The sequence below is a fragment of the Chiloscyllium plagiosum genome, unplaced genomic scaffold (assembly GCF_037043375.1).
Source record: "Chiloscyllium plagiosum isolate Xiang-an unplaced genomic scaffold, Cpla_swu_hap1 HiC_scaffold_45, whole genome shotgun sequence".
Classification (NCBI taxonomy): domain Eukaryota; kingdom Metazoa; phylum Chordata; class Chondrichthyes; order Orectolobiformes; family Hemiscylliidae; genus Chiloscyllium; species Chiloscyllium plagiosum.
Window position 1 is genome coordinate 11,113,335 of NW_028270183.1, and position 24,409 is coordinate 11,137,743.

Here is a 24,409-nt window from a genome sequence, read left to right on the forward strand (position 1 = left end):
TTAACATGATTTGCCAGCTCTTATATTCAATACCCCATCCATTGAAAGCAAGCATATCATTTGCCTTCTTGACCACTCTATCCAACTGTGCCGCAACCTTCAGGGAACAATGGACCTGCACTTCCAGGTCTCTCTGTCCATCAACTTAGAATTTGGAATGGGACTTGACCTTATGAAATGGAGGCCTTACATCTTGCCTTTTGTTTTTCTTCATTCTTTCATTTCATGAATACTATGAAGACTTGGATTTATTGGCCATCCCTAATTGCCCTTAAAGTAAGCCTTGCTTGGGCCAAGCAAGAGGGCAATTTCAGAGGGCAATTAGGAGTCAGCCGCATTGCTGTGGGTCTGGAGTCCCATATAGGCCAGACCAAGTAAGGACAGCAGATTTCCTTTCCTAAAGGGTAGCAATGAATCAAATGGGTTTTTATAACAGCTAACAATGGTTTCACGACAAATATCACTGAGATTAGTTTTGTATTTCAAACTTTATCAATTGAATTCAAATTCCACCAGCTGCCACTGTGGGATTCAAACCACTGTCCTTCGAACATTAGCCTGATTTTTTGGATTTCTAGTAATGACAACATCTACCCCATCTCAGGGTTGCCCAGAGCCTGTTCCCCTTCCAGCTGGGTTAGATTGGAGAGGTTGAGGTGACCTTTATTAGAGCCAAGTAGATCTGATAGTGGAGTAGAAAACTCTAGGGGCTTTAGCTGAGGTAGACAAACAAATGTTTTCCCATTAGCTGATAGTACAAGCATGAACAGGCTGAGAATTTAAATTTTGGGCAAGAGATGCAAGGAGATGTGACTGGACCAGTAATCCACAACCTCAGGTTAGTGCTCTTGGGATGAAGATTCAAATCCTACCATGGCATATGGTGAAAATTGAATTTGCTTGCATTTTTAAGGAAAAACATCTGGAATTAAAACACTAGCTTACTGGTGATTTGCATAAAAACCCATCTGGTGCACTCATATCCTTTAGGGAAATGTGGATATTTGCTGTTTTTACCTCTTCTGGCCTAGGACTCCAGACCCACAACAATGTGTTTAACTTCTAACTGCCTTCTGAAACGATCCAGCGAGCTAATCGGTTGTATCAACCTTCCACAAGGTCTAAACAAAGGCCAAACAGCACAGCTACACAGCAAAGAGTTCAAGAAGGTGGCTCAGCACTGTTTTCTCCAGGGCAGTTAGTGGATGGTCAATAAATGCTGACAGGGCCAATGAAGCCCACTGCCCATGAATGAATTAAAAGAAATAACACTTTTGCATTGTGAGTGACAATGGCCTGGAAGTCATTGCTGGTGGAATTAGAAAGACTGGGTAACTTTAAAAAGAAACTGTTCAAGAAAAATAATCTTGTGGGGCTACAGGAATATAGCAGCGGAAATGGGATTGACTGCGTTGCTGTGCAAGGAGCAGGTATGAACTAGATGGATCAAATAGTCTCTTTCCATGAAGTAAATGGCTCTAAGATTGTATGACTCTATGATAATGAATATAGAAGCTATAATCCTCACTGCTAGGTCAAGTGGTCTAAGTTAGGCCAGGAAGTAAAGTCACCATAATCCCTGAGGACCATAGGGCGGTTCTGTCATTACAGGGAGACAACTTGTGGTGGTTTAAGCGAAGGAAGAGGTTGAGAAAATAAGTCTTTTCTGGTAACTTCAGCCCCTGTGGGAATTGATTTGCATCACTCTGCATCACAAACTGGTCATCCAGCCAACTGAGATTGCCTCAAGGTGACACTATATAAAGTCACTTATAGTTATTGATAAAGTAGTGTCTGGAAATGCTTGATGACCAGACAATTGAAGTTCTATTGTATCTGGAAACCTCAGAACCTATAAATGTGGCATGGGCTGGTGTAAAGTTAAACACACTGGAGTAACTGAAAAGAGATCATTTAACACAACAGGTCCTTTAACAGTGCTAGGATACAGAAAGCTTTGTATCTGCTATTGCTATGTACCATATGCTGTAACAAAATCAGAATACTGATAGCAATGAAGGAGATCAAAGAACAAATGTCAATATTTATAAGCAATTAATTAGTGATGGAGGGGTTGAGATCTCAAAAGCAATTTAATTGTTTGGAGGAATGTCTTCAGTAAAATCATAAAAAAAGTCAACTCTTCTCTCCCTTTGCCACCTTTGGAAACATCCCAAGATGCTTTGATAGGAGTGTTACCAAACAACATGTAACAACCTAGCTGTATTAGGAGATATTAGAACTGTTGATGACTAATCGCTTGGCTGATTGTGGGTAATAATGAATGTATTAAAATGGGAGAATGAGTTGGAGAGACAGAGAGATTTACAAAAGGAGCTCCAACTCCAAGTCAGCTGAATGTCTGGCCATGAGTAGTGAAGTGATCAAGTTCAGTACACAGGATGCCCAATTTGATGGAAAATGGAGATCAGGTACAAGTCACAGATACCGTGGATTGATCTGGAAACATTGTTAAGGGTTATGAGAAAATGTAAGCCACTGAACAAAACAGTGATAGGTAAATAGGGCTTAGTATGAGTTAGGATGTGAACTTTATCCCAATAAATAAAACCCGTTCTAGTGTACATCAACATATGCACCGTGTAAACTGGTGTCACAATGGTGTTGAACATTCATGGGCCTTGGCTGCAAAGTATTTTTAAGATCTTTTCCTGTTTAATTAGGAGGCAGAAAATCACCTTTGAAAAACTGGAGGCACCTGTTGGAGAACCCCTGGGTGTCACCAGGGATGTAGATTGAAATCTCCCAAACTCACCCCCGTGTTATGAGAAGTTGTTAAGCAAGAGGTCGGATGCTTCTCTGGATTTTAAAGAGACCACATGGAATTAGGTCTTTCCAGCTAGTCATTCCTTATAGTTGGCACTGGCTGTTGTAAAGTCACCATAGTCCTTCTGGATCATAGGACTACTCTCTAATTAGAGCGAGACAATTAAAGATTGTTTAACCTGAGGGTCACCACACCACAGGGGAGAGGCTGAGAAGGAGAATCCGGAATGGTGATCTCAGCCAGTGTGGGAGTAGAACCAATACAGTTGGCATTACTCTGCCTTCCAGCCAACTGAGCTAATCGACATGCCCACACCCCTTTTGGTACAAGGCAATCATGAGATGCTTTTTGGGATGGAGAGCCAGCAAAAGGTGGAAACAAAAAGAGAGCATGTCCTTGGAATAGACTAAACATTCAAGCAAAAACTGAACTACAAGGAATTAACATTGCATCGTTCACACATCTGCTTCACATATTTCTGAATGCTTCCACTTAATCAGGAAGTGCTGCTGGTATCATTAATGGCCTCAAAGCCCAAGGATGTGAGGTAGTAGAGTTAACACAGAGGCCTTTAACTGAATGATTCTGGAGTTTGTGGTTATATATAAAGTAGTCAAAAACCACTCCCAGCAGTCAGGCCCAGTAACTCCATTAGGCCTCTGTTTTTCCCTGATGACCACAAGAAATGTTGGAACAAATTGTATGTTTCAAAACTTGACAAATGTGCAAAGAATTAAGCAGAAATAACAAAAAAAATTTGGTTTCAATGAGGAGAGTGCCAATCATGATTCCCAATCACTGCCTGAATCTCATGAGATCTGAGACTGTGAGACTCTTCAAAAAAGACACAGAACATAATTAACTGATCAGGTAACTCAATCCTCTGACTCCCTAATCCTGGAACAGTGATCTTAGACATAACTTTGAGGAAGATGTTGGGTATAAGCTTTGCTTTTAATTATTCTTTCAGAGTATGTGGCCATGACTGACAGGGCCAGCAACTATGGCCCATCACTAACTTCCCCTTGAGAAGGTGAGCCACCTGCCAGGTCCATTTGCTCTCTATAGTCGTTTGGCATAATTGGATGATTTGCTGGGCCATGTAGAGTCAACCACACTGTCAGGAGTCATATATAATCCAGATCAGGTAAGGGTTGCACATTGCCATTAGTAACTGGTCAAATTGATGATGGTTTTATGGAATGTGATAAACCCTTGGCATTTGTTCATGCCAAGAACCTCCACATGGAGTCTATTAACATAGCAGGCTTGATGTGCTGCAACTCTCACATGGTTCTTGCTGATAAGTAAATTCTCCCTCTATTACTGCCTGCCATGTTGGAACAGAGGAACAGGAGTAGACCATTCAGCCCCTCGATCCTGTTCCACCATTCAGTGGGAACATGGCTGATCTGTGGCCTACCTCCATGTACCATAGCAGGCATTTTAGCTGAATTTACAGATTGATAAGGCTGTGTTACTATACATCTCCCTTGGCCATAAATCCAGGAGTGAGACTCAAACCGGGTGCTGCTGTCTCAGTGGCAGGGGCACCACCCTCAGCACAAGTTTTTCATTACATGACTACCTTTCAGTGCTAGACTTTGTCAATTAATTTCAAATTTCACCAGCTACTATGGCAGCATATGAACCCCTGTCACCAACAGCCAGGGCCTCTGGATTTCTCGGTCAAGATTAGAGTCGTACTGGAAAAGCACAGCAGGTCAGGCAGCATCTGAGGAGCAGTAAATCGACATTTCAGGCAAAAGCCTTTCATCAGGAAAGGTTTTTGCCCGAAACGTCAATTTTCCTGCTTCTCGGATGCTGCCTGACTTGCTGTGCATTTCCAGCACCACTCTAATCTCGACTCTGATCTCCAGCATCTGCAGTCCTCACTTTCGCCTCTGGATTTCTAGTCTAGTGACATTAACACCATCTCTCCCATCCTGGTGGCGCCTTGCCCACCACACAAAACTTTCCCAGGATAGATTAAACCAGGGTGGCTACATCTTTTCAGAGAATTGGGACGGTTCCCAGTCTGGGACCATAGACAACTGGGAGGAACCAAAGCCAGTGTTGGAGACCTTTGAAGAAATGCGAAAGTGGCACAGTGTGAATTTTTGTTCCATTTCCAGTTTAGTTTGAAGGTGGTCAGGCATCTTTATTCCAAAGGTATATTATGGAATTATACACACTTCCCTCCCCCCAGGACCACGGAGTATGGCTTGCCCCAGGACATATAAGAGCCTCCACCCGCCTCCTCCACATCCCCAGAGCCCTATAAATTTACTCCCCAGGAGCTGGTTATATTGGCTCCTGAAGCTTTGAGCACTGGATGCTCTGCATATTACAGAGCTGCACTGTCAGAGGCCTGGATGTAGGTTAGCTGACTAATCTATCAGCTGATCACCAGAACACCCAAAAGTGGCTCTGTGTGCTATTTTTAGTAACAGGTTGGTGGAGATTCCGAGCTGTCCCATGTCACTTTAGACTTGTTTTTACTGCGTTAACAGATCGAAATGCACCGACCAGAGTGTTCTTGTATAAAACAGCAAGAGGCAAGTCAAACGCCAATAAAAACAGGCTAAAAGACACCAATAAAACCTGGTCACTAACAAATAAAATACCCAGTTCCTTCAAAGTAAAGTTTAATTGTTATTCTTAGATAATGTGATTTTTTAAAAACTTTCAATGTGCACTGACAATAAACCTGGAATTAAACAGGGAGAAGTTCATCTTGTGCATGTGAGTTGTTTGGTGCTGAACTTAACAAATGAATACCGTTTTCCTAAGTTTGTACCTGGCAGCTAAGGAGTGGTGTTCAATTTTTTTTTAAGACTAACCCCAAAGCTCAACTGCTAGTCAGTCACAGCTTAGGTTCACACCCAGGCGAAATCTCGACAGTTGATAGTGTGGCAGCGAGGATGTGGAACTGCACGGCCACACGCAGGTCTCAGAAACGGCTAAAAGTAGCGAAACCTCCACCGAGAGCTTCAGTGTGTTCGTCACAATCTGCCTCACAAAGTCCGTTGTCGCCATCTCCTCACCACCCCCCCCCCCCCCCCCCCGCCGCTGCCAAACACACACACACACAGACTCAGGGCGGCTGAAAACACAAAAGTTGTGAATCACACAATTTTGTTGACGCTGCCTTCCTCAGATTGAAAGGGGTCACACATTAACCGTTTGAGAATTTTTTGTCAATCTTATTAGAGACGTTGTTACACACCTCTAGAGCAGGTGAACCCAGGCCTCCTAGCTTAGAAGTTAGGGACACTAATATTGTGCCAATAGAAAGCTTTGGATAGTAGCGTTGTCAGGACTGTGATTAACATGGGAGAAACGCAGCATTTTTTTTTGCTTCCTCTCAAAGCGGTACACGAAGCATTTTAATCAGCTTTTAATGGCAAGTGGAGCGGAGGGGGAGGTGGGCGCTAGAAAGGAAGGTTGAGGGAGGCAATGAGCTCACGTCCTGCCCTGCTGCTGGGTATCTGCAAACCCCCTTTTGCCCCTCCGAGGAAACCATTAGAGATTGCTGCCAGCGGATCTGTCCTTTGCTGTCTCCTCTCCCTCCCTCTCTCTCTCGCTCTCACACACACACATACACACACTTTTTCTACTGTCGTAATGCTGCCCGTGACCAGCCTGGAAACGGGTACCAGGGATCCTGGGCAGCTGATTGACATCTCGGGTTGGAAGGAGAGGTAGGAGCGGTAGACGTGACTCGTACGATATTGGGGAGGGAAGGGGGTGGGAGGCAATTTTTTGCAACAACACATACACAAATGGATTTCAGCTCTAGATGAGCTCGCTCCAAAACCTTCCCAAGCTCTATAAACGTAACTTATTTGAAGCCAGAGAGAGAGAGGGGGGGAAATCAACAGCCTTTTTTCCAATTCTCATTGTCCCCTTTCAACATACACAGAAAAGACATTTTTCAGGCAGTACTTTACAAATCCCTAATGCAAGTTACGTACAATTGCAATCGATGGTATCCACTTCTCTATATATTTTTTAAAGGCAAGGATTTCGGATACTTATATTTAAAAAAATAAAGTTGAGATATGAATGCCTTCTTTCAAGTATAAAGCGGCATAATAACTTTGACGAACAAAACGCAGCGATTGCAGCCAGACTGCAGCTCCCTCCCTCCCTCTCTCTCCGCACTAGCAGCACAAACCCCGGGTTCTGCAAGCTGCAGGAACGGCGCGTTACTATCTCTGTACGCTTGCCAAATTCCACTCCCTTCTCTCTCTGTCTCTGTCTGAAAGCGGGAGAGAGTTCTCTCCAGAGAGCAAAAAAAAACCGGAGCTGTGTAAACACCGTCTATTCCGTTGTGTTTTCTTTATGGAGGAGGTGGAGTGGGGGGTGGGGGAGTGTTCGACCAGAGAAAAGTTTCCATCCGAACTCAAGTTTTGCTCGTATTCGCTTCACATGGACAATACAAATGGTCGGAGAGAAACGGGAATGCGATTAGAGGGAGAGAAAGAGAGCATTACTGCCCTAAATTTTAAAATAAATAAAATATTATTTTTGTATGTGTGTTTTCGTTGAACGGAGAGAGAGGGAGGGGAGATTACTGGAGCTCTGATGACTCCCATTACAGGGAGAGCGAATCGTCAGACAGAGAGGAACGCAAGCGGCGGTGTCACTGCCTCTCAGGGAAAGGGAGCCGTCTGTTTCCGAGTGCCTCATATCGTCCAGCGATCTTTGCAAAGTTTGACAAGTCGAACGCCACTGCCGGGGCTGTATTTTCCTCTCATTTTCGCTTCCTCCTCTACCCACCCCCTTCTTTCTCTCTCTCCCCAAGTCAACATTGCCAGGTTAGTTTCATTACGTCACGTGTAGCTGGCCACCTCCCCCCCCCAAAAAAAAGCAGAGAAAGTTTTTGACAACAATCTTTGCGGTGAATTGTGCTTTCTTCTGTGTGCTGCCCGTGTTGTTAAAGGCTGTGAAACGGCAGCGTGCATAGTACAGCTTGTTTTTTTTCTCTCTCTCTGGTCTACTCTTTTTCTCTCTCCCTCTCACACACACATAGACACACACACTCACAGGCTTCAACGTTGTGTTAACTTTCGCTTTCAGAAGTTCAAGGCCGGGGTTACAGTTCAGGATGGAAAATAGACTCCTGCACAGAGTCTGAAACCGGCTTTCTAACACAACTCATTCTACACCGCAGTAACTATGTACTCCCCGCTCTGCCTGACTCAGGTAATGATCTTTGGCTCCGCTGGATTTATTTACAATTATTTTCTTTTTCTAACATAAAATAAGAAAGGATATATTGTATGCAAAATGCGATTGTTTTACTTTTGTTCCAGTCTGTGCGTCTCTCTCCCATCCGCATCACACGCCTCCCCCCTCCCTTCCGCCACCCTTCCTTCCCTGGTTGTGTGTGTGTGTGTGTGTTTCGTCTCTCTCTCTCTCTTCGGAATGTACATTGACGGCATCAATCCAGATTCCTCTGTATTCCGGCACATGGCTGTCATTACAGAAAATGGCGGTTACCCCAAATTTATACAAATTCATCTCCAATCTGGAATAGCAGCCTCAATGTCAGTGCTGCAGAATAGAGAGGGAGAGAACCAAGAAACAAGGCGGACGTGTCTGAATTATTGCTAACTTGTCTGCAGTTGAATTTTGAAATGGGCGTAAGGCCTGTGTTTGTATTGTTCCTCTGTACTCTTTTCAGGAGTGGGAAATTTGACAGGAGTTTGCTGTGTTCTTAGAATTCTAACTGTCAGTTGTGGCGTGGTCTGGTCTGTACGGTATTAGGTAACAGAAATGTATGTGTTTTTTTAAGAAGGCCGATTCCGAGTTGAATCTATCTGGCAGTGTCGCTGCTCATTGTGACGAGTGTTTCTGTGCTGTTGTAGGAAGTTATGTAAAAGTTATACTAACATTTAAAAAAATAAGAAAACAAAGCTGCTTTGGATCTCTAAATATCGAAACTCACTCCAGAAATGTTTTGCGTGAAATATAAATCCAGTGACTTTGAAATTGTAGTGTATATAAAAATATATCTATATAATCCTTGCGCTGATACTGATACTGGGTATTGTATGGGAATAGGACAGTATAACGTGCCTATTTAGCAGATGTATGTGGGACTTGTGGTCTCGTCGGTTGCAGTTAATTGATTTTCTTTTCACGGTAACAAGCAGTTCACTCGGTGTAGGAAGCATCCAGTAAAACCGGAATTGCTGAACTCCCTATCCTTCTTCACTGACACTGTACATCAAAGGACACCTTTCTGTCCAGCGCTGGCTTGTTGTACATTAAGAGCTGCCAACCCCAACTTTATAACCGGGGACCGAAAGTTTAAAATTAAACCGAAAGCAGAAAAAAAAGTGGAGATGCTGATGAGCAGTTGCTAAGCATCTTTGAAGGGAGAAACATTAACTCTGTGACCTCTCAATGTTCAGCATCTGTAGTATTTTGTTATACTTTTGCATGGATATTACCTCCTTTCTCGTAGGTACCAAATCGAGACTTTGGATAGTAAAAATAATCTTGAACACCCGAAATTCCAGCTTTTCTGTGCATCTGAGAGACTCATTTTGATTGTTGTCAGTTAGTTACAATCCCTTTCTTTAAGAAGCAAGGTGTAAAGAATCTAATAACGCTCAATTTGCCCGTTTGATCAAAGTCCTTCAAAATTACAAAACTGTGGGGTCAACCTCGCAGCGGTTATGGGATCGTTGGCAATTTTGAATTTGCAATCGCTTGTTGTTAGCAAAGATTTACACAGCTCCCCCCCTCCCCCCCCGCTCCATATGAAAATCCGATAAAATAATAACCGCGTTTGCAACACCGGCTCATCCAACAGATTCTGCGGGTGTGATACAATGCAATGGTCATGAGAACACACAGATGAAGCTCGTTAATAGCGCTGTTTATATTTTCAAAGCCCTGTCTTCCAATTTATGAAAAGGAAAGCTGACTTTTAAAAAATGTCCTAATAAAAAGTGTGCTTTGAAGGAAAATAAACCTTGAGGAGCGAGAGCGGAGGCGGTGAACACCTGGGTCCTCACAGACTGTTATTTTAAATCTGCCAGTGTATCTCTCCGTGTTCTCTACAGAGTTCATACGGAGGAGGTGACGCTAAATCGTGCTATATTAACATTTGAAAATAAAATCGCGCTCTCTTGAACTTTTTTTCAACAAGGCAGGTTTTTTTTAAAATTCAGTTTTCACTTGCAAATATATCAGACCTTTGAGTTTTGTCACTGAAGCATTGTTCTAGTACATGCGGGTCCGATTATGTGTCCCACTTACTTAATTGCTTATTCATTAATTAATAAGTGACGGTAGTGATTAATTCCCCATTTGTGACAAAATATGAATTAATAATGCGTAAGAGCCTTTTGAATGGTCGCGGTGCCTATATATATATATTGAAATGTGGTTGTGAGGAATGGGATGAATTCAACTTTTTTTTCTCTGACATAAATTCGAATCTACCAGCTATTCATTCGGGAATATTTGGACGAGGGTAAATGTGTGTTTGCGAAAGCGCTGCTCCGTTTAACTCTTTCTGTGCTGGACTTAGTGGGTCTACCCAGAACCGTCAGATATTACGCCTTTCATTGCGCCTTTCATGTTACACTGGGGATTGTGTGTGAGGGTCTTGATTATCACGGCTACACTGTCCATTGTGATGTCCTGCGCTGGGGATATTGGAGGAAGCAGGAGATGAGGGAACACGTGCAGTTTTGCAATGATGAAGTGCACAGCCCCATTTCATGATCACTATCCTGACTTTGTGCATCAGGGGGCCCTTCCTCTTGGACTAATAAGTCCCTCACTGGGGTACCATAGGTTATCCAATTGCATTTCACCCAAGGATGTTTTGTTAACAGTGTCGTGGGAGACGGTGGGAACATGCCTCAGTCGCCTCTTATCTGAGCCAGGCATTCTCTTAAGCCCGGGATTCCCCGTCGGCGCTCAATGGCGGGCTATTCCACTGGACGGGGATTCACATGTAAAAGATGGATGGGGGAGGGGCAAGATGGAGGTGGACTATCCACGCTCGGCCCAAACTGGAACGGAAGCGGAACTCCGGCCGTTTCTTTTACCCCTGTCTCCACATTCTCCCCTTCCCTCACTCTTTTGACGAAACCCGGGAGGGCAGTTATCACACTCTTAGTACCAACCCTGTCCCGAAGATTCAGAGATGAGATGTGAGGATTGTATGCTTATTTTTTGTAATAACTTGGGAGACAAGTTGGGGGGGGAGGGTCTTTTCCTCATCGTTTTGCTATTGCGTTTGAAAATGGTTGTGCTTGCAGCAGCATTTTTAAAAAAATATAAAAATACGCCTTCAGAAGGATAATATACTATCATGAAATGGCGAGGGATGTTCAAGTTCTATCTCAGGACCCAGCGGAACTTTCTTTTCAAAGTTTTAAGCTCTAATATCGATTCGCTTCCTCGATAACCAGGGATTATTGTGAGAGGCATAAAACTATAAAGAGCATCGATTTCTGTAGTGATTATGCTGATTTCCTTAAAAATGATTGAGATATATGCCTGAGTTGAGAGTGCGAGGTTAGTTTATAGATTGGGTGTTTGTCAGTACACGTGTGGTAAAGAAAAAAGTCTGAATACGCCTTCAGAAGGATAATATACATTCGCTGGCCATTGGTTCAGTGGATGAATTATTCCAGATATCTGTTTTAACCTCTTATTAAATCAGCCAAGGAATTTCGTGCGCCAGTGTTGTGTTCCGCTCCGAATGGTTCAGTTACTGCAAAGAGACGAGGTATAACGGGATACGTACATTTTGGGCAAAAAAAATCCCCGGCATTTCCAAACCATTCATCCCAAATCAGCGGACAAAGGGAAGGGTTTTCAAATGCGGCATTTTGCCTTTTCCTCCCCAATGGGACGCTACACACCTCTTTCATTATATTTGCCAACATGTTTTTTTTCTCCCTGTTAGATTGTTAGACTTGTGTACAAATGAAACAAATTAAGGCACCCTCTTCTCGTTTCCCTTTAAAAAAAGTCTGCAGTATTTTTGTTTTGTAAGAGGGCTGTGAGTGGCAAATTACATTATGAATTTTTCACATTAATCGTCCTCCCCAGTACCTGGTACATTTTCTCCTCTCTGTGTTGGCACTCAAAGGTGGGGGGGGGGGGGGGGGGGGGATTGTAATGGCTTGCCTTTAGAATACAATGGCATTGCGTATTAAATGGAGAATAGCAGATGGCGAATTATAGGGTGGAACACACTCGAGGGGTCTTCGTCTGCTGAAACCATCGGCAAGTGTCAAATGTACATGATTCATTATCAGTCCAAATTCTCTGTTGAGCTATTGCATTTTTTTTGGTGGAGTTGGCGATGGTGTGGCGTTATTTTACTGGCGAACCTTTCTGCTCAGGGTTATTTCAATCACCAATCTTTCTCTCCTTCTCTCCCCTCTCCACCACCAATGCTCTCTTGACGAGGTTACCTCTCTGCTGGGTGGTTTCCGCTTCAAGCTGACCTCCCTACTTCATGCTCGGCTCAGTGAATACCATTGGTGCCTCTAAGCCTAAAGGTTTAACTTTTCAAAGTGGGGCGAGGTTCAAGTCGCCTCTCCAAATCTTTTAGTGCAAAACCTAGGTCCTAGTGCAGTAGAGAGGAGTGCTGCCCTGTCTGAGATGCCGCTTTGGGTGAAAATATTACTCTGAGACCCTGGGTGCCCTCTCATGAGAGATCCCATTGAGGTATTTTAAACAAGAGTATGGGAGTGGGAAGGTGGGTGTGTGGTCACATCTAATACACTGGGTTAGATATAGTTCTTCTGACTAAAGGGATCAAACGGTATAGGGTGAAAGTTGTAACAGGGTGCTAGGTCTAATGATCAGCAATGATCCTATTGAATGGTGTAGCAGGCTTGAAGGACCAAATAGCCTAGTCCAGCTCCTATTTTCTATGTTTCTCCACAGTGACCTGGCCAATACTTCTCAACCAAAACCACGAAGGCAGGTTATCTGGTCTCTGTAGCATTGCTGTTTGTGGGAGCTTACTGTGCACTATTTGGCTGTCACCTGGCACTCTAAGAGTGACCATGTTTCAACTTCACAGGTAAAGTATTTTGGGAAATGTTGAGACAGAGAAAGGTCCCATGGTAACGCAGGGTTGTTTGATTGCAAGACAAAGTTTAGATTTGACCAGGTGGTTAGCACATCCACCCTACTTTTACCTTTCCAGCACTAGTTACTTGATGACAATCAACCAAAGTATTCACAATTATCCCTGGTTGATTACATTCACCAAGGTCATTGATGTGAAACATTAACTCTTGTTTCTCTCTCCAGAGATGCGACCTGACCTGCTGAGTATTCCCAATACTTTCTGCATTTATTGCTGTAGTGCATTCAATAGCTTTATTGTTGTACAACACACTTGCTTCACCAGACTAGTCCAAAATCCATTGTGTACACTACATCAAATCTGTCGTCCAGGATATGACTTTCTCATTATGGCATGAAAAATGTTTGATGTTGCGAGCCTCCTTTTTGTTCAATATTTCCAGACTCTCATCTCTGTTTTCAAATCCCTCCAGCTTTAACCTCTCCACCATCTCTGTAATTTCCTTGAGTCCTGCACACTCCTGGATATCTGCACTCCTTCCATTCTGGCCTCTTGTACAACTCCAACTTTCATTGCTTCACCGTGCTTTTGTTGCCTCGGCAAAAATAAATCTCTGGAAACCCCTTTCTCTAACCCTCTCACATCTACCGCTCTTTCCTCATTAAAAACCATCCTTAAAATCTATTTCTATGAGGAACATTTCTGATTACTTGCCGTAATATCTCCCACGTGGCTCAGTGTCAAATAGTTGTCTGATTATATACCTTGGGACTGTTTACCTTTCTGGATATACAAATTGTTGCTGTTGTTGTCTGTCAGATTACAATACACCATATTTCAACAAGTATTCCAGCTGTCAGTGTAGATTAAATAAACAGTAAAATTTTTTAAAAGTAAGATTTGGCATTGCAGCAATGAACTCTTAAGCATGGTGTGTTGACATCTATAGTGTGCATTAACAGTGTACTTCTAATCATATTGGGGTAGTGTACAATAGAAAACTTTGCATCTTATATAGAACTTTATCATGCTACTTATAATGGGGTAAGCACTTGAATATTTTTCACTTTGATGTGGAATCAAGTTGTTTACTAGGCCAGTACAGCTGTTAGATCCCACAAACAGCAGATGGATGAATGGAGAGAAGTGTGATATAATTACATCAGGGAGAATTGTTGGCTGGGACACCCTTGTGTCCCTGCAGCCACTTCCTTACTGACACATTCTCACCTTCAAATAACACTATCTCTGATCCACCAGAATGGGAAGTTGGGACCTCAGTTTACCATCTCAGCTGGTGGATGGCAGTGCTGTGCTTTCCTCAGTCCTGCCTGAATGGCGTGCTTGCGTAGCGGAATTGGACTTGAATCTGCCAACCTTCAAGAGAGAGAGAGAAAAGCACTGGCAGCTGAGACAAACTGCCAAATCTATGGTGTCCAATCAAAGCCAAAGGATATGGATACCAATGGACATGAACTATAGGCTTTTCGCTAATTGCCAGCAAAACTGACATTCCGAGCAAAGGATGTTTCCATGCATGGACAGGATTGTGCATACAGAATGATCTTAGATATTAATATTAACAGTGGGTCCATGGCACTGTGTCTCTGATTGACATACAACATAAAATATCCCACACAGTGACAAAGCACTGCTGAAATGACATGATATTTCCTACTCACACGTCCCTCACCTCAATGTGTCTGGGTGATATCAGACCCTGAATATTTCAACTACATCAGCTCCAGGCCAAAGTTGCATGGTAACATTGCCAAAAAAACCCATGTCATTCCTCTGGACATGCAGTGACCATAACTTTTCACTGAAGCAAGAGGCAGTGCTGAGAAATTCAGAAATATTCAGGAGGCTCAAGTGAAGAGTTTGTGTTTTTTGGACAGTTGGGGAGAGGACCTCAAAGCTGAGGAGAGGAGAATGGGTGTTGGGGATGTAATACCAGAGGACAGAACCAGAATAGCCAATGTATTGTTCTTGAGAATAGAATGGAGGCTAGAGTTGGAAATGTACTGGTAGTGATAAACTGGTGCTCAGACATTGAGGAGGTGGTTTAAGGACAATGGATAACTGCACCCAGTAGTCTTACCCGTGATATGTAAGGCGGTGTGTGAACAGCATTGAAGCCCTACAATGCAGAAAGAAGCCATTCAGCCAATCATGTCTGCACTGACCCTCCAAAGAGAACCCCACCCCAACCCACCAAACCTCACATGGAATTATTAATCATAGCTATCTCACATATCCCTGAACACTCTGGTTAACTTTCATCTTGGCCAATCCACCTGCACATCTTTGGAATGTGGGATGAGCCTCATTCCTGAAGAAGGGCTTATGCCCGAAACGTCGATTCTCCTACTTCTCGGATGCTGCCTGGCCTGTTGCGCTTTTCCAGCACCACACTTTTAAACTCTGGTCTCCAGCATCTGCAGTCCTCACTTTCTCCTAATGTGGGATGAAAGCAGAGCACCCAGACAAAAACCACATCAACATAGGGAGAACATGTAAACTCCACACAGACAGTTACTCAAGGCTGAAAATGAAACCAGGTTCCGATCAGTGAGGTGGCTGACTGCTGTGCCACCATGCCACCCCATGTTTGGAAAATCAGTAAAAACCCATTTGATTCACTAATACTCTTTCAAGAAGGAAATCTACCATGGTTACCTAGTCTGGTCTACATTTGTCTCCAGAGCTACTGCAACTTTGTTGACTCTTCACTGAAATGGCCTAAAGACTATACAGTTCATGGGATGGGCAACAATTGCTGGTGATGCCCATGTCTCATGAAAGAAGAACAAAATCTTAGTGTGGGATAGGAAATGAGCAGGGAAGTTTTGGGTGAATTGGAGTTTGTTTGGAACAAACTTTTTGAGGCCAGGGAAGAGAGACTTAGAGGAACTGTGTTTGGTGACAGTGTCACTAAATCTGAAATAAATGCCAAAAGACTGGTTTATGGAGCAAATTGCACAGTGAAAGTTGAAGTGCTAAAACATAGTGGAAATCTCTTCCCCCTTTTTTGAGATTTGTAAACATAAATTAGCCCAACCACATGATTACACATAGTGGGATTAATCTGGAGGATGGGTGCAAGAGGTCAACCTAACATGTTTGCTTTGAACTATCAATTTACCAGAGAAAATACATCCCGCGTTTAAACAATACGCCTTTAAGGTTCTTGCTCCTTAAAAACATAAAAAAAGCATTAAAAACATACAATATATTCTTGGAGTTTAAGGAGGAAATCACGGTGGAAATCCTCCTTCCTCTTGTTCTGATCTCATTCAGAATAATCTTGGCTGCTGAGAAGTTATCATTTTTCTGTCTATAATTTACCGTTGATATGGGTCCCTGTAACTGTTTTTATCTTCAGTACAATCACATATCCCTCATTTTCCCACCTTCCCTTTTTAAAAGGCATTATCACACACTGGCACCAGTGGCAGCTCCAATACCTCAAGCAAGAGGCCTTTCTCAAGACTGGATCCAAGCCAATGGAGGATTCATGGTGGAGGGTGGGGAATGGTTGCTAAAACCCTGTATTCCAGTGGAGAAATTTCAAATGAGGACATCTAATCTTAAAATGAGAGCTAGGCAGCATTTTTTCACACAATTCCTCTACTCAAAACTGGGCGATGCTGAGGGACAATTGGAATTTTGGAAACTGAAAGCAAAAGAGTTTTGTTTGGTTTAGGATATCAATGGATAGTGAACCAGCCTAGGTGGAAAAATACAGTTGGGATGCAGATTCAGCATAATGGCAGAGGGGGTTCGGAAGGTCTGAACATTGTGAAATGCTTCACAGTCGAGAGTCTGTGAATCATTCCTGATGATGGGCTTATGCCTGAATCGTCGATTCTCCTGCTCCTCAGATGCTGCCTGACATGCTGTGCTTTTGCAGCACCACACTCTCAACTCTGATCTCCAGCATCTGCAGTCCTCACTTTCTCCTGAAATGCTTTCCAACCAAGGGATAATCTTTGTGGATGCAGCCCCTGTTATTAAGTATGCAGATGGGAGAGGCAAATTGTACAAAACAAGGGTAGTACATGACCATGAGAATATAGGAATATAGGAACCATGAACTTAGTAACACATTGAGGCAATTTGGACATTCAATAATGTCATGGCTAAGCTTGTTGTTATCTCAGCTCCATTTTTCTGTTTGCGCTCCTCCATCCCTCCAGACCGACCATCATCAGTACCCTTGTTCTTGGCTCCCTTGTCTATTAAGAGTCTCATTCGGCCTTGAATAAATTTCAAGATGCAGCTTTCACTACCTTCTGAGCTGAGAATTCCACACCCTAATGACCTCTAAGATAAAAAAAACTTGCTATCTTCATCTTAAAAGTGGGATCCCTTATTTAACTAGGGTGAGCCTCCTAGTTCTAGTCTCCCCCTACAGGAGGAAACATCCTTTCGATATTCCCTCTAACTTCCACCCAGTCTCCTTAAGATCTCATATGTTTAAATAAGATCATCTCTGATTTTTTTAAACTCCAGGAGGTATAGGGCCAACTTGTTCAACGTTCCTTCACCAGATAACCCCCTCATCCTGAGAATGAGTCGTGTCAACCTTCTCTGCACTGATGCTAATGCAATTATATTCTTTTCAAAGGAGCAGATCTAAACTATGCACAGTTCTCCAGATATGATCTCATCAAGACCCTGTAGTAAAACTTCACCAGATAATCTGTTTTAAGTGTTTTTGTTTTGGGAGGACAGTTCATTAGGACTGCATGAATAATTTGTTTGACCTCACATAGTGGCATCTTTTATATCCTGTACAGGCATTTATGCTTATTCTGTCCTCAGTATCCTTCTCCAGTTTTTAACTTTTGTTAGGAATTGGGTTCCAAGCCTACTTACCTTGTACCCATGTTTACAAATATCAGTCATCAGCTCCTAGCCTAAACAGTTTCAACAGAGAAGGTATGACAATTGGGTTTGATCTTGATCTCACACTGTAAAATCTTCATCAGGAGATGGCCACTAATCTGAATTTACACTCTTGTTCCACCAACCAAACCCCTACTTTCTAATCCTGGAAATTGACAGCTCTTTCCATTTCAGAGAAGGCTGCCCATGTGGAAGAGAGGCTTGCCATAATTCAGAGGCTGAAACTAGCACCTACTGCACTGGCAGGCTCGGAGGCACATGGAGTTACGGGTAGGGGATTGGGCATGGCTATACACGCTGAGCCTTAGTGATGAGTACCTGACTGGGATGGAGTTGGTGAAATCTTTGTTAGGTATTGAGCTTGCCATGAGAACATGTACATGGACTGTATATAGAACTAAATGGACCCCACAGTGCAGATACAGCCTGCAGCCCAAGTGGTCAGTATTAGTATTAATTCTCCTCATCAATGTTCTCCTCCATCATTTTATAGAAGCCTTCTTGCAGATTCTGCTAGTCCTAGCTCCCTCATGTAGCCCCTTACAATACTAATTTGGGTGTTTTTTTTGTCCTGAAGTCACAGAAACATAGAAACCAGGAGCAGGAGTAGGCCAGTCAGCCCTTTGCCCGGCACTGCTATCAATCAGACCATGGCTCATCCTCTATCTCAAAACCATATTTCTGCTTTCTTCCCAAGCCCCTTGATATCTTTTAAATGCCTCAAAACAGTTGAAAAATCAGAGATCTTGATTAATTGACATTTAACAATGCTGTTTCTGGTGCATGAAATCAGCTTGTGTGTTCATTGGGGGCATGTTTTGAATCCTCAAATGAGGCAACAGTTGTCTCACCTCTTGTGCCCTCCTGCAGCTCTCAGGGATGGCTGCTCCAATTTTGGCTTCCTTCACATCCCCCAATTTCCATTACTCCCACCATTGGTGGCCCTGCCTTCAGCTCCCTCAGTCTTTAGTTTTGGAATTTCCTCCCTGAATTACCCTACTTCCAGATATTTTCTAATCAGCCTGCTCAGGAATATTATGACATACCTCATGAGCTGCTGGGTACTTGGACCTGAACTTCCTGGCTCAGAGGTTTGGATGCTACCACAGTGCCATGAGAACTCCTCACTCTGATCCACCATTCTATTCCAGTACCATGCTCCTTAAAACCTCACTCTTTGACTAAGCATTTGATAACACTCCTGCGAGGCATAAGGGATTACTTCAGCCCACTTCTGTGCTGTTCCAGATGTGCAGTGGGAGTACAATTTGCAGGCAGGAGGGTTTGCAGTTGTGATGCTCCACATGGTTGAGATGCCCGCTGATACTCAAGCTGGTTAAGCAACAAAAGGCTCATGTTGCCATTGGAACCAAACACTAGCATGAGCTAATACATTAGGAATAGGAAATCAGATGCTCTCATTCTTTGCCGTGGAAGAAGTAGTTCAGCTATGTGAAAAATCTCGGAAAGTAGAGAAGCTTACAGTGAGTTTTAATGGAGATATTCAAAATTAGGAGTAATTTTCATGGAGTTAGGAGAAATGCTGGCATAGTGCTAATGTCACTGGACCAGTAATCCAGACACCCAGGCTGATGCTTTGGGGACACAGGTTCACATCCCATCCTGGCAACTGGTGGAATTTACATGCAATTAATAAAATTTGTAATTTGGTGCTAGTCTCAATGACGATGACTGTGGACCTATCATTGATTGTTGTAAAAACCCATTTGATTCACTAATGCCCATTGTAGAATCTACCATCTTTACCTAGTCTGGCCTACATGTGACACCAGACTCACAGCAACATAGTTGACTCTTAACCACCCTCTAAAATGGCCTTCTTCATTCAAGGGCTGTTAGAAATAAATATTGTAACATGTCCTGTGAAAGAAGAAAGAATAAATTAAAAAGGAATCTTCTAGGATTAGAAGTGTCAGCAACCAGAGGAGATTAATTTAAAATAATTGGCAGAAGAACCTGAGGGGAGATGGAAGATAATATCGTCACTGAGTGAGAATGGTGCCTGAAAGTATGGTGGAGTTGGACTCAATAGGAACTTTCCAAAGGCAGCTTGATGTGTACTATCAGGAAGGAGCAAGCTATGGGGTAAGAGCATGAATGAAATAGAATACCCTTAACAGGGTCAGCACAGGTCAGAGGGACATTCAGTAATGGCTTCCTTTGACACTTTAAATTCCAGCTGGGGCTCAGAACAAAATTCTGCCATTCTGTCCATCATCCTGACCCCAGGAATTCACATAACAGATCAGATTTGGAGTCAAACCCTTCCTGGAACCAGGGAGAAAACAATTATTTCAAAGCAAGATTATTTCATTCACATGAAAAGTTCCCTTTGCTTGAAATTACTTGCAAACAGGGTGAAGCGATCAATCTGTCAGTGTCCTGATGGAAGTATATTATTCCAGGCAATTCTGTTGTGGTGTGTTTTTTTCCTCCTCACATTGTCGTGGCCTAACAGAACTGTAGCCTGGAGCCCAAGCGATGCCCTGTCACCTGCTTAAGCAACTGGCATTAATGGACAAGTAGAATAGAGGATGGTAGAGAAACCTGGTGGGCTAGATCTTTACTTAGCTGGTGTAAATTGAGCCATAATAGGTCCAAAAAATGTAAAAGACTTCCTTCTACAGCCTTGCAACATGACTGAGATCTATACCAATCGCCTTGTATTGAGCAAGGTGAGTTATATCAAAGATCAACTTGGTGTGAGAATATGAAAGTACATTGGGAAATTTAATGAAAGGTAATGTGGCTTCATCCATGGGTTTTTAGTTACTTTAATGACTGATCTAGTACATAGGTTTGCCCAGGAGAATGTAAAAAGGACCTGAGGGGTAACTTTTTATACAGAGGGTGATGCATGTATGGACCTGAGGGGTAACGTTTTATACAGAGGGTGATGCATGTATGGAATGAGCAACCAGAGGAAGTGGTGGAGGCAGGTACAATTCCAACGTTTAAAAGGCACCTAGATAGGTATATGAATAGGAATGGTTTAGACAGAAATGGGTGAAATGTTGGCAAATGGGACTAGGTTAATTTGAGATATCTCGTCAGCAAGGATGAATTGGACCAAAGGATTTGTTTCCATGCTATATGACTCTGTGTCTCCACAGAGTTAAAGTGAATGGGATGAGTCTATTGGCTTTTCCTTTGTAAACTTAACAATTTAATGGCATGATGTTCATGGGTGTTTTGGCAATATAGTCCATATAGTCCACCAAAATGTGGCAAATTACACCAGGCAGAATCAAAAATATTGACTCCTTCCTAAGTGGCTGAAAATCTGAACAGGCTTAAATAATACATGTTGGCTGCTCCACAACACAGAGATTGCCTCCCAAGAGGCATCAGTGGCACATACTGGGGAACCAACCATTCTTCTTCTCCTCCCTGTGGCATGTGGGGCAGACCCAAGTATGTGCTGACATCTGTTTTCGTAGCAAGGCTTTCTTGGAACAGGTCATTAGTCTGTACATTGAGAATTACCACTCCACAAAAATTACCATGCTAACCAAGAAAATCTCTCACCCTTACCACCTGCCATTGGTCTCTTGGATGTTTACAGGTTGATAGTAAGTCAGTTTTGTTGCATTATGCACACACCTCCCTTGGGCTCCAGTTGAGGAAGGTTCTAAACCAGTGCTTCCAGCTTCGAGACATTCGTGTTACCCACTGTGCTACAAGACCACCTCCCAACATTTAGGATTTAGTCACCATTGTTTGGAAACCCCTGCTTTGCTTTGGCACCTTTCAGCTCTCCACTGCAGGGTGGAAAATCTGGCACTCAGTCCCTGAAGGGAGCTGCCTACATGATTGAAGATGTTGATGTATGACAGACAGTATGGTGTCAAGGCTTCTGTTTGACCATGCTATTTTTGGTCAATGTGGTAGTATTTCAGCAGTGCACTGGCATAGTGCTCAGTGTGATTCCAAACAGGTTTCTGTGGACTGCGATGCATGGAAAAGAAAGCAAGACAAGCCCACGTTGCTACAGAACCCTTGATGACCTTTGTCATTCCCTAAGAACCTGACAGCCAGGGAAGTATTTTTGAAATGCAGAGACCTGTAATGTAGGGAGCACAGCTGCCAATTTTCACAAAACGCTTCATCAAACAGTGAAAGAGAAGTGACCATGTCAATATTTTATTTAACTGCCTAAAAGTAACGCCAGATCCAAGGTTTGCCTCTTAGCTTCATTCAGGACTGGGACACAAGAAGCCAAACTTAGAGAGTAACAATTTATACAATCCTGACTTGTTTTATTTACAGAAATCACTGGAGAAGCTCAGCAGGTCTGGCAGCATTTGTGGACAGAGAAACAGAGTTAACGTTTTGGGTCAAGTGACGCTTCCTCTGTCCACAGTTGCTAATTCTTCAGTAATTTTGTTTCAGGTTTTAATTTCATTTTAACTTATGTTTTCCAAACTAACCCGTTCAGAGATGCTATGACACACCTCTGGAGCAGGCAGGGACTTGAACCCTGGGTTTCCTAGCTCAGAGGTAGGGACACTACCACTGCGCCACAAGAACCTTAGCAATTTTTTTGTTAAGTGATGTCGATCGAGGACGGAGTGTTGGCCAGGATATTGGAGAGAACGATGTCTAAGCTTCCTTCAAATAAAACAGCCGTTTCTATCCGGTTCACAATATAATCCAGAAGCAGTACCAGCTCAAATAGTCACCACGTTCTGATACTGGAAGCCTGCAACCCTGAAGCTGCGGAGAGGACAATGCCTTCCACAGCTCCACAGGTAACGTAGAAACAAATTCCCGCAGCAATGTCCTGTGCTAACTAGCAACCCAATATCGAATCATGTCTGAAACCCAGCGATTGGCGAGAATTAGCCTCCCGGGTCTTGCACCGTTCTATTGTGGACGAATAATACATCTCTACAACTGGGACTGAGTTCTGGGGGTGAGAAACTGTCCTCCGTATTTCTCATTGTGGCCAGACCAGCGTTGACTGGAGAAATCGCTGATTTTCACTGCTTGCTAATTTTCTCCCCCTCTTACTTTATTTTTTTTTGTCAAATAATCCCAAAGAATGAAATTTTAAGAATTTATCTGATTTCAGAGTTGAGGATCAAGCAATAAATTGGTCTGTCCCTCTCACATCCTCCCAACCCCACCAGAAGTATTCGGGGAAAGACAGATGTTGGAGAGATGGTGTATTATTCACAGTGCTGCAAAAATGTAGATTAAATGCAATTGGAAACAAGGGTCGGTGAACAGACTGAAGTTAATCCTGAGTCCAATCTGGACTATATTTTACTCACTGCAATGGCTGGTAAATCCAATACTTTCTAAAGGGGCAGATTAAGGTTCGAACTGCCCTTTAGCCCCCCTCTATCCAATGGATCTTCAGGGATGGGGTAAATAACGTCTTGATATTTATTATGTGAAAGGGAATATGAATCCAAACCAGGCCATTCGGCCCAACCAGGTCATAATGGCGCTCGTGGACCCTAGCACTCTCCAGTGATCTGCCGTTCACTGATTTTTTTTTTCGCCTATTGTGATTTCTGCTGCGGGCGATGATATTGGACGGGTGAAGACACCAGCGGGTTAGATACACAGATTAAATATAATAGAGAAACTGGGACGCCAACCTGTAATTAGTTTAATTTTTAATTAAGCTGTAATGGACAGGGGAGAGCAGAGTGAGTAATAATTGAGGGCAGCAAACTCTACAGATGATACCACAGGTTGAGTCTTTCCATCAAAGTGCTGTGTTTAATTACAGCCTACTGAACGGCCACTAATTCGCTGCTTTTTTGGTTTACATTGAGTGCGCTGAAGTGAGTGTGTGCGAGCGGTTGAAACCAAGCAGGTTAAAGGAAAATGGTCCTCGTCAATTCTGGGTCAAAATGCTCTGCTATGGGAGTATTGGGACGTTTCTATGTGGTTGGAGGTATCTTTGTGGGTATCTGTGGTGATTTAAAGTATCTCTGTGGAGATGTGGCAAATCCCTGTGGGAATGTGGGGTAACCTTGTAGAGATGTGGGGGTCTCTCTGTGGGGATTGGGGGGTATCTATGGGGATGTGGATGTATCTCTGTGGGGATGCAAGATACCTCTGTGGGGATGTGGGTTTATCTCTGTGGGGATGTGGGGTATTTCTGTGTGGATGTGAGGTCTCTCTGTGGGGATGTGGGGTATCTCTGTGGGAATGTTACGTAACTCTGTGGGGATGTGGGGAATCTCTGTGGGGATGTGGGGTATTTCTGTGTGGATGTGAGGTCTCTCTGTGGGGATGTGGGGTATCTCTGTGGGAATGTTACGTAACTCTGTGGGGATGTGGGGAATCTCTGTGGGGATGTGCGGTCTCTCTGTGGGGATGTGGGGTATCTCTGTGGGAATGTTAAGTAGCTCTGTGGGGATGTGAGGAATCTCTGTGGGGATATGGGGTCTCTCTGTGGGGATGTAGGGCAATGTATGGGGATATGGGTTCTCTCTGTGGGGATGTGGGGGTATCCCTATCAGGATGGGGGTCTCTCTGTGGAGATGTGGGGTGTATCTGTGGGGATGTTTGGTCTCTATAGGGGACGAGGGTGTTTTGCTGTGGGGATGTAGGGTGTCCCTGTGGGGATTTAAGGATATCCCTGT

The 24,409-nt window shown here is 43.3% G+C and overlaps 1 protein-coding gene across 11 annotated transcripts in view; it reads left to right on the forward strand.

Annotated features, from left to right (window-relative positions):
• Positions 1–24,409, forward strand: part of nfixb (nuclear factor I/Xb) — a 635,608-nt gene that overhangs the window by 212,443 nt on the left and 398,756 nt on the right. Inside the window, exons 1-2 of one of the 11 annotated variants that reach the window (XM_087983270.1) lie at positions 6,475–6,492; positions 7,874–7,999. The exons of 8 other annotated variants lie outside the window; for them this stretch is intronic. In XM_087983270.1, the coding sequence (XP_087839396.1) occupies positions 7,973–7,999 (27 nt within the window). In that variant the 5' untranslated portion in view covers positions 6,475–6,492; positions 7,874–7,972. Of the gene's footprint in view, positions 1–6,474; positions 6,493–7,432; positions 7,612–7,873; positions 8,000–24,409 lie in introns of those variants that run through there. 2 more of the 11 variants (XM_087983267.1, XM_087983268.1) reach the window with 2 other exon arrangements.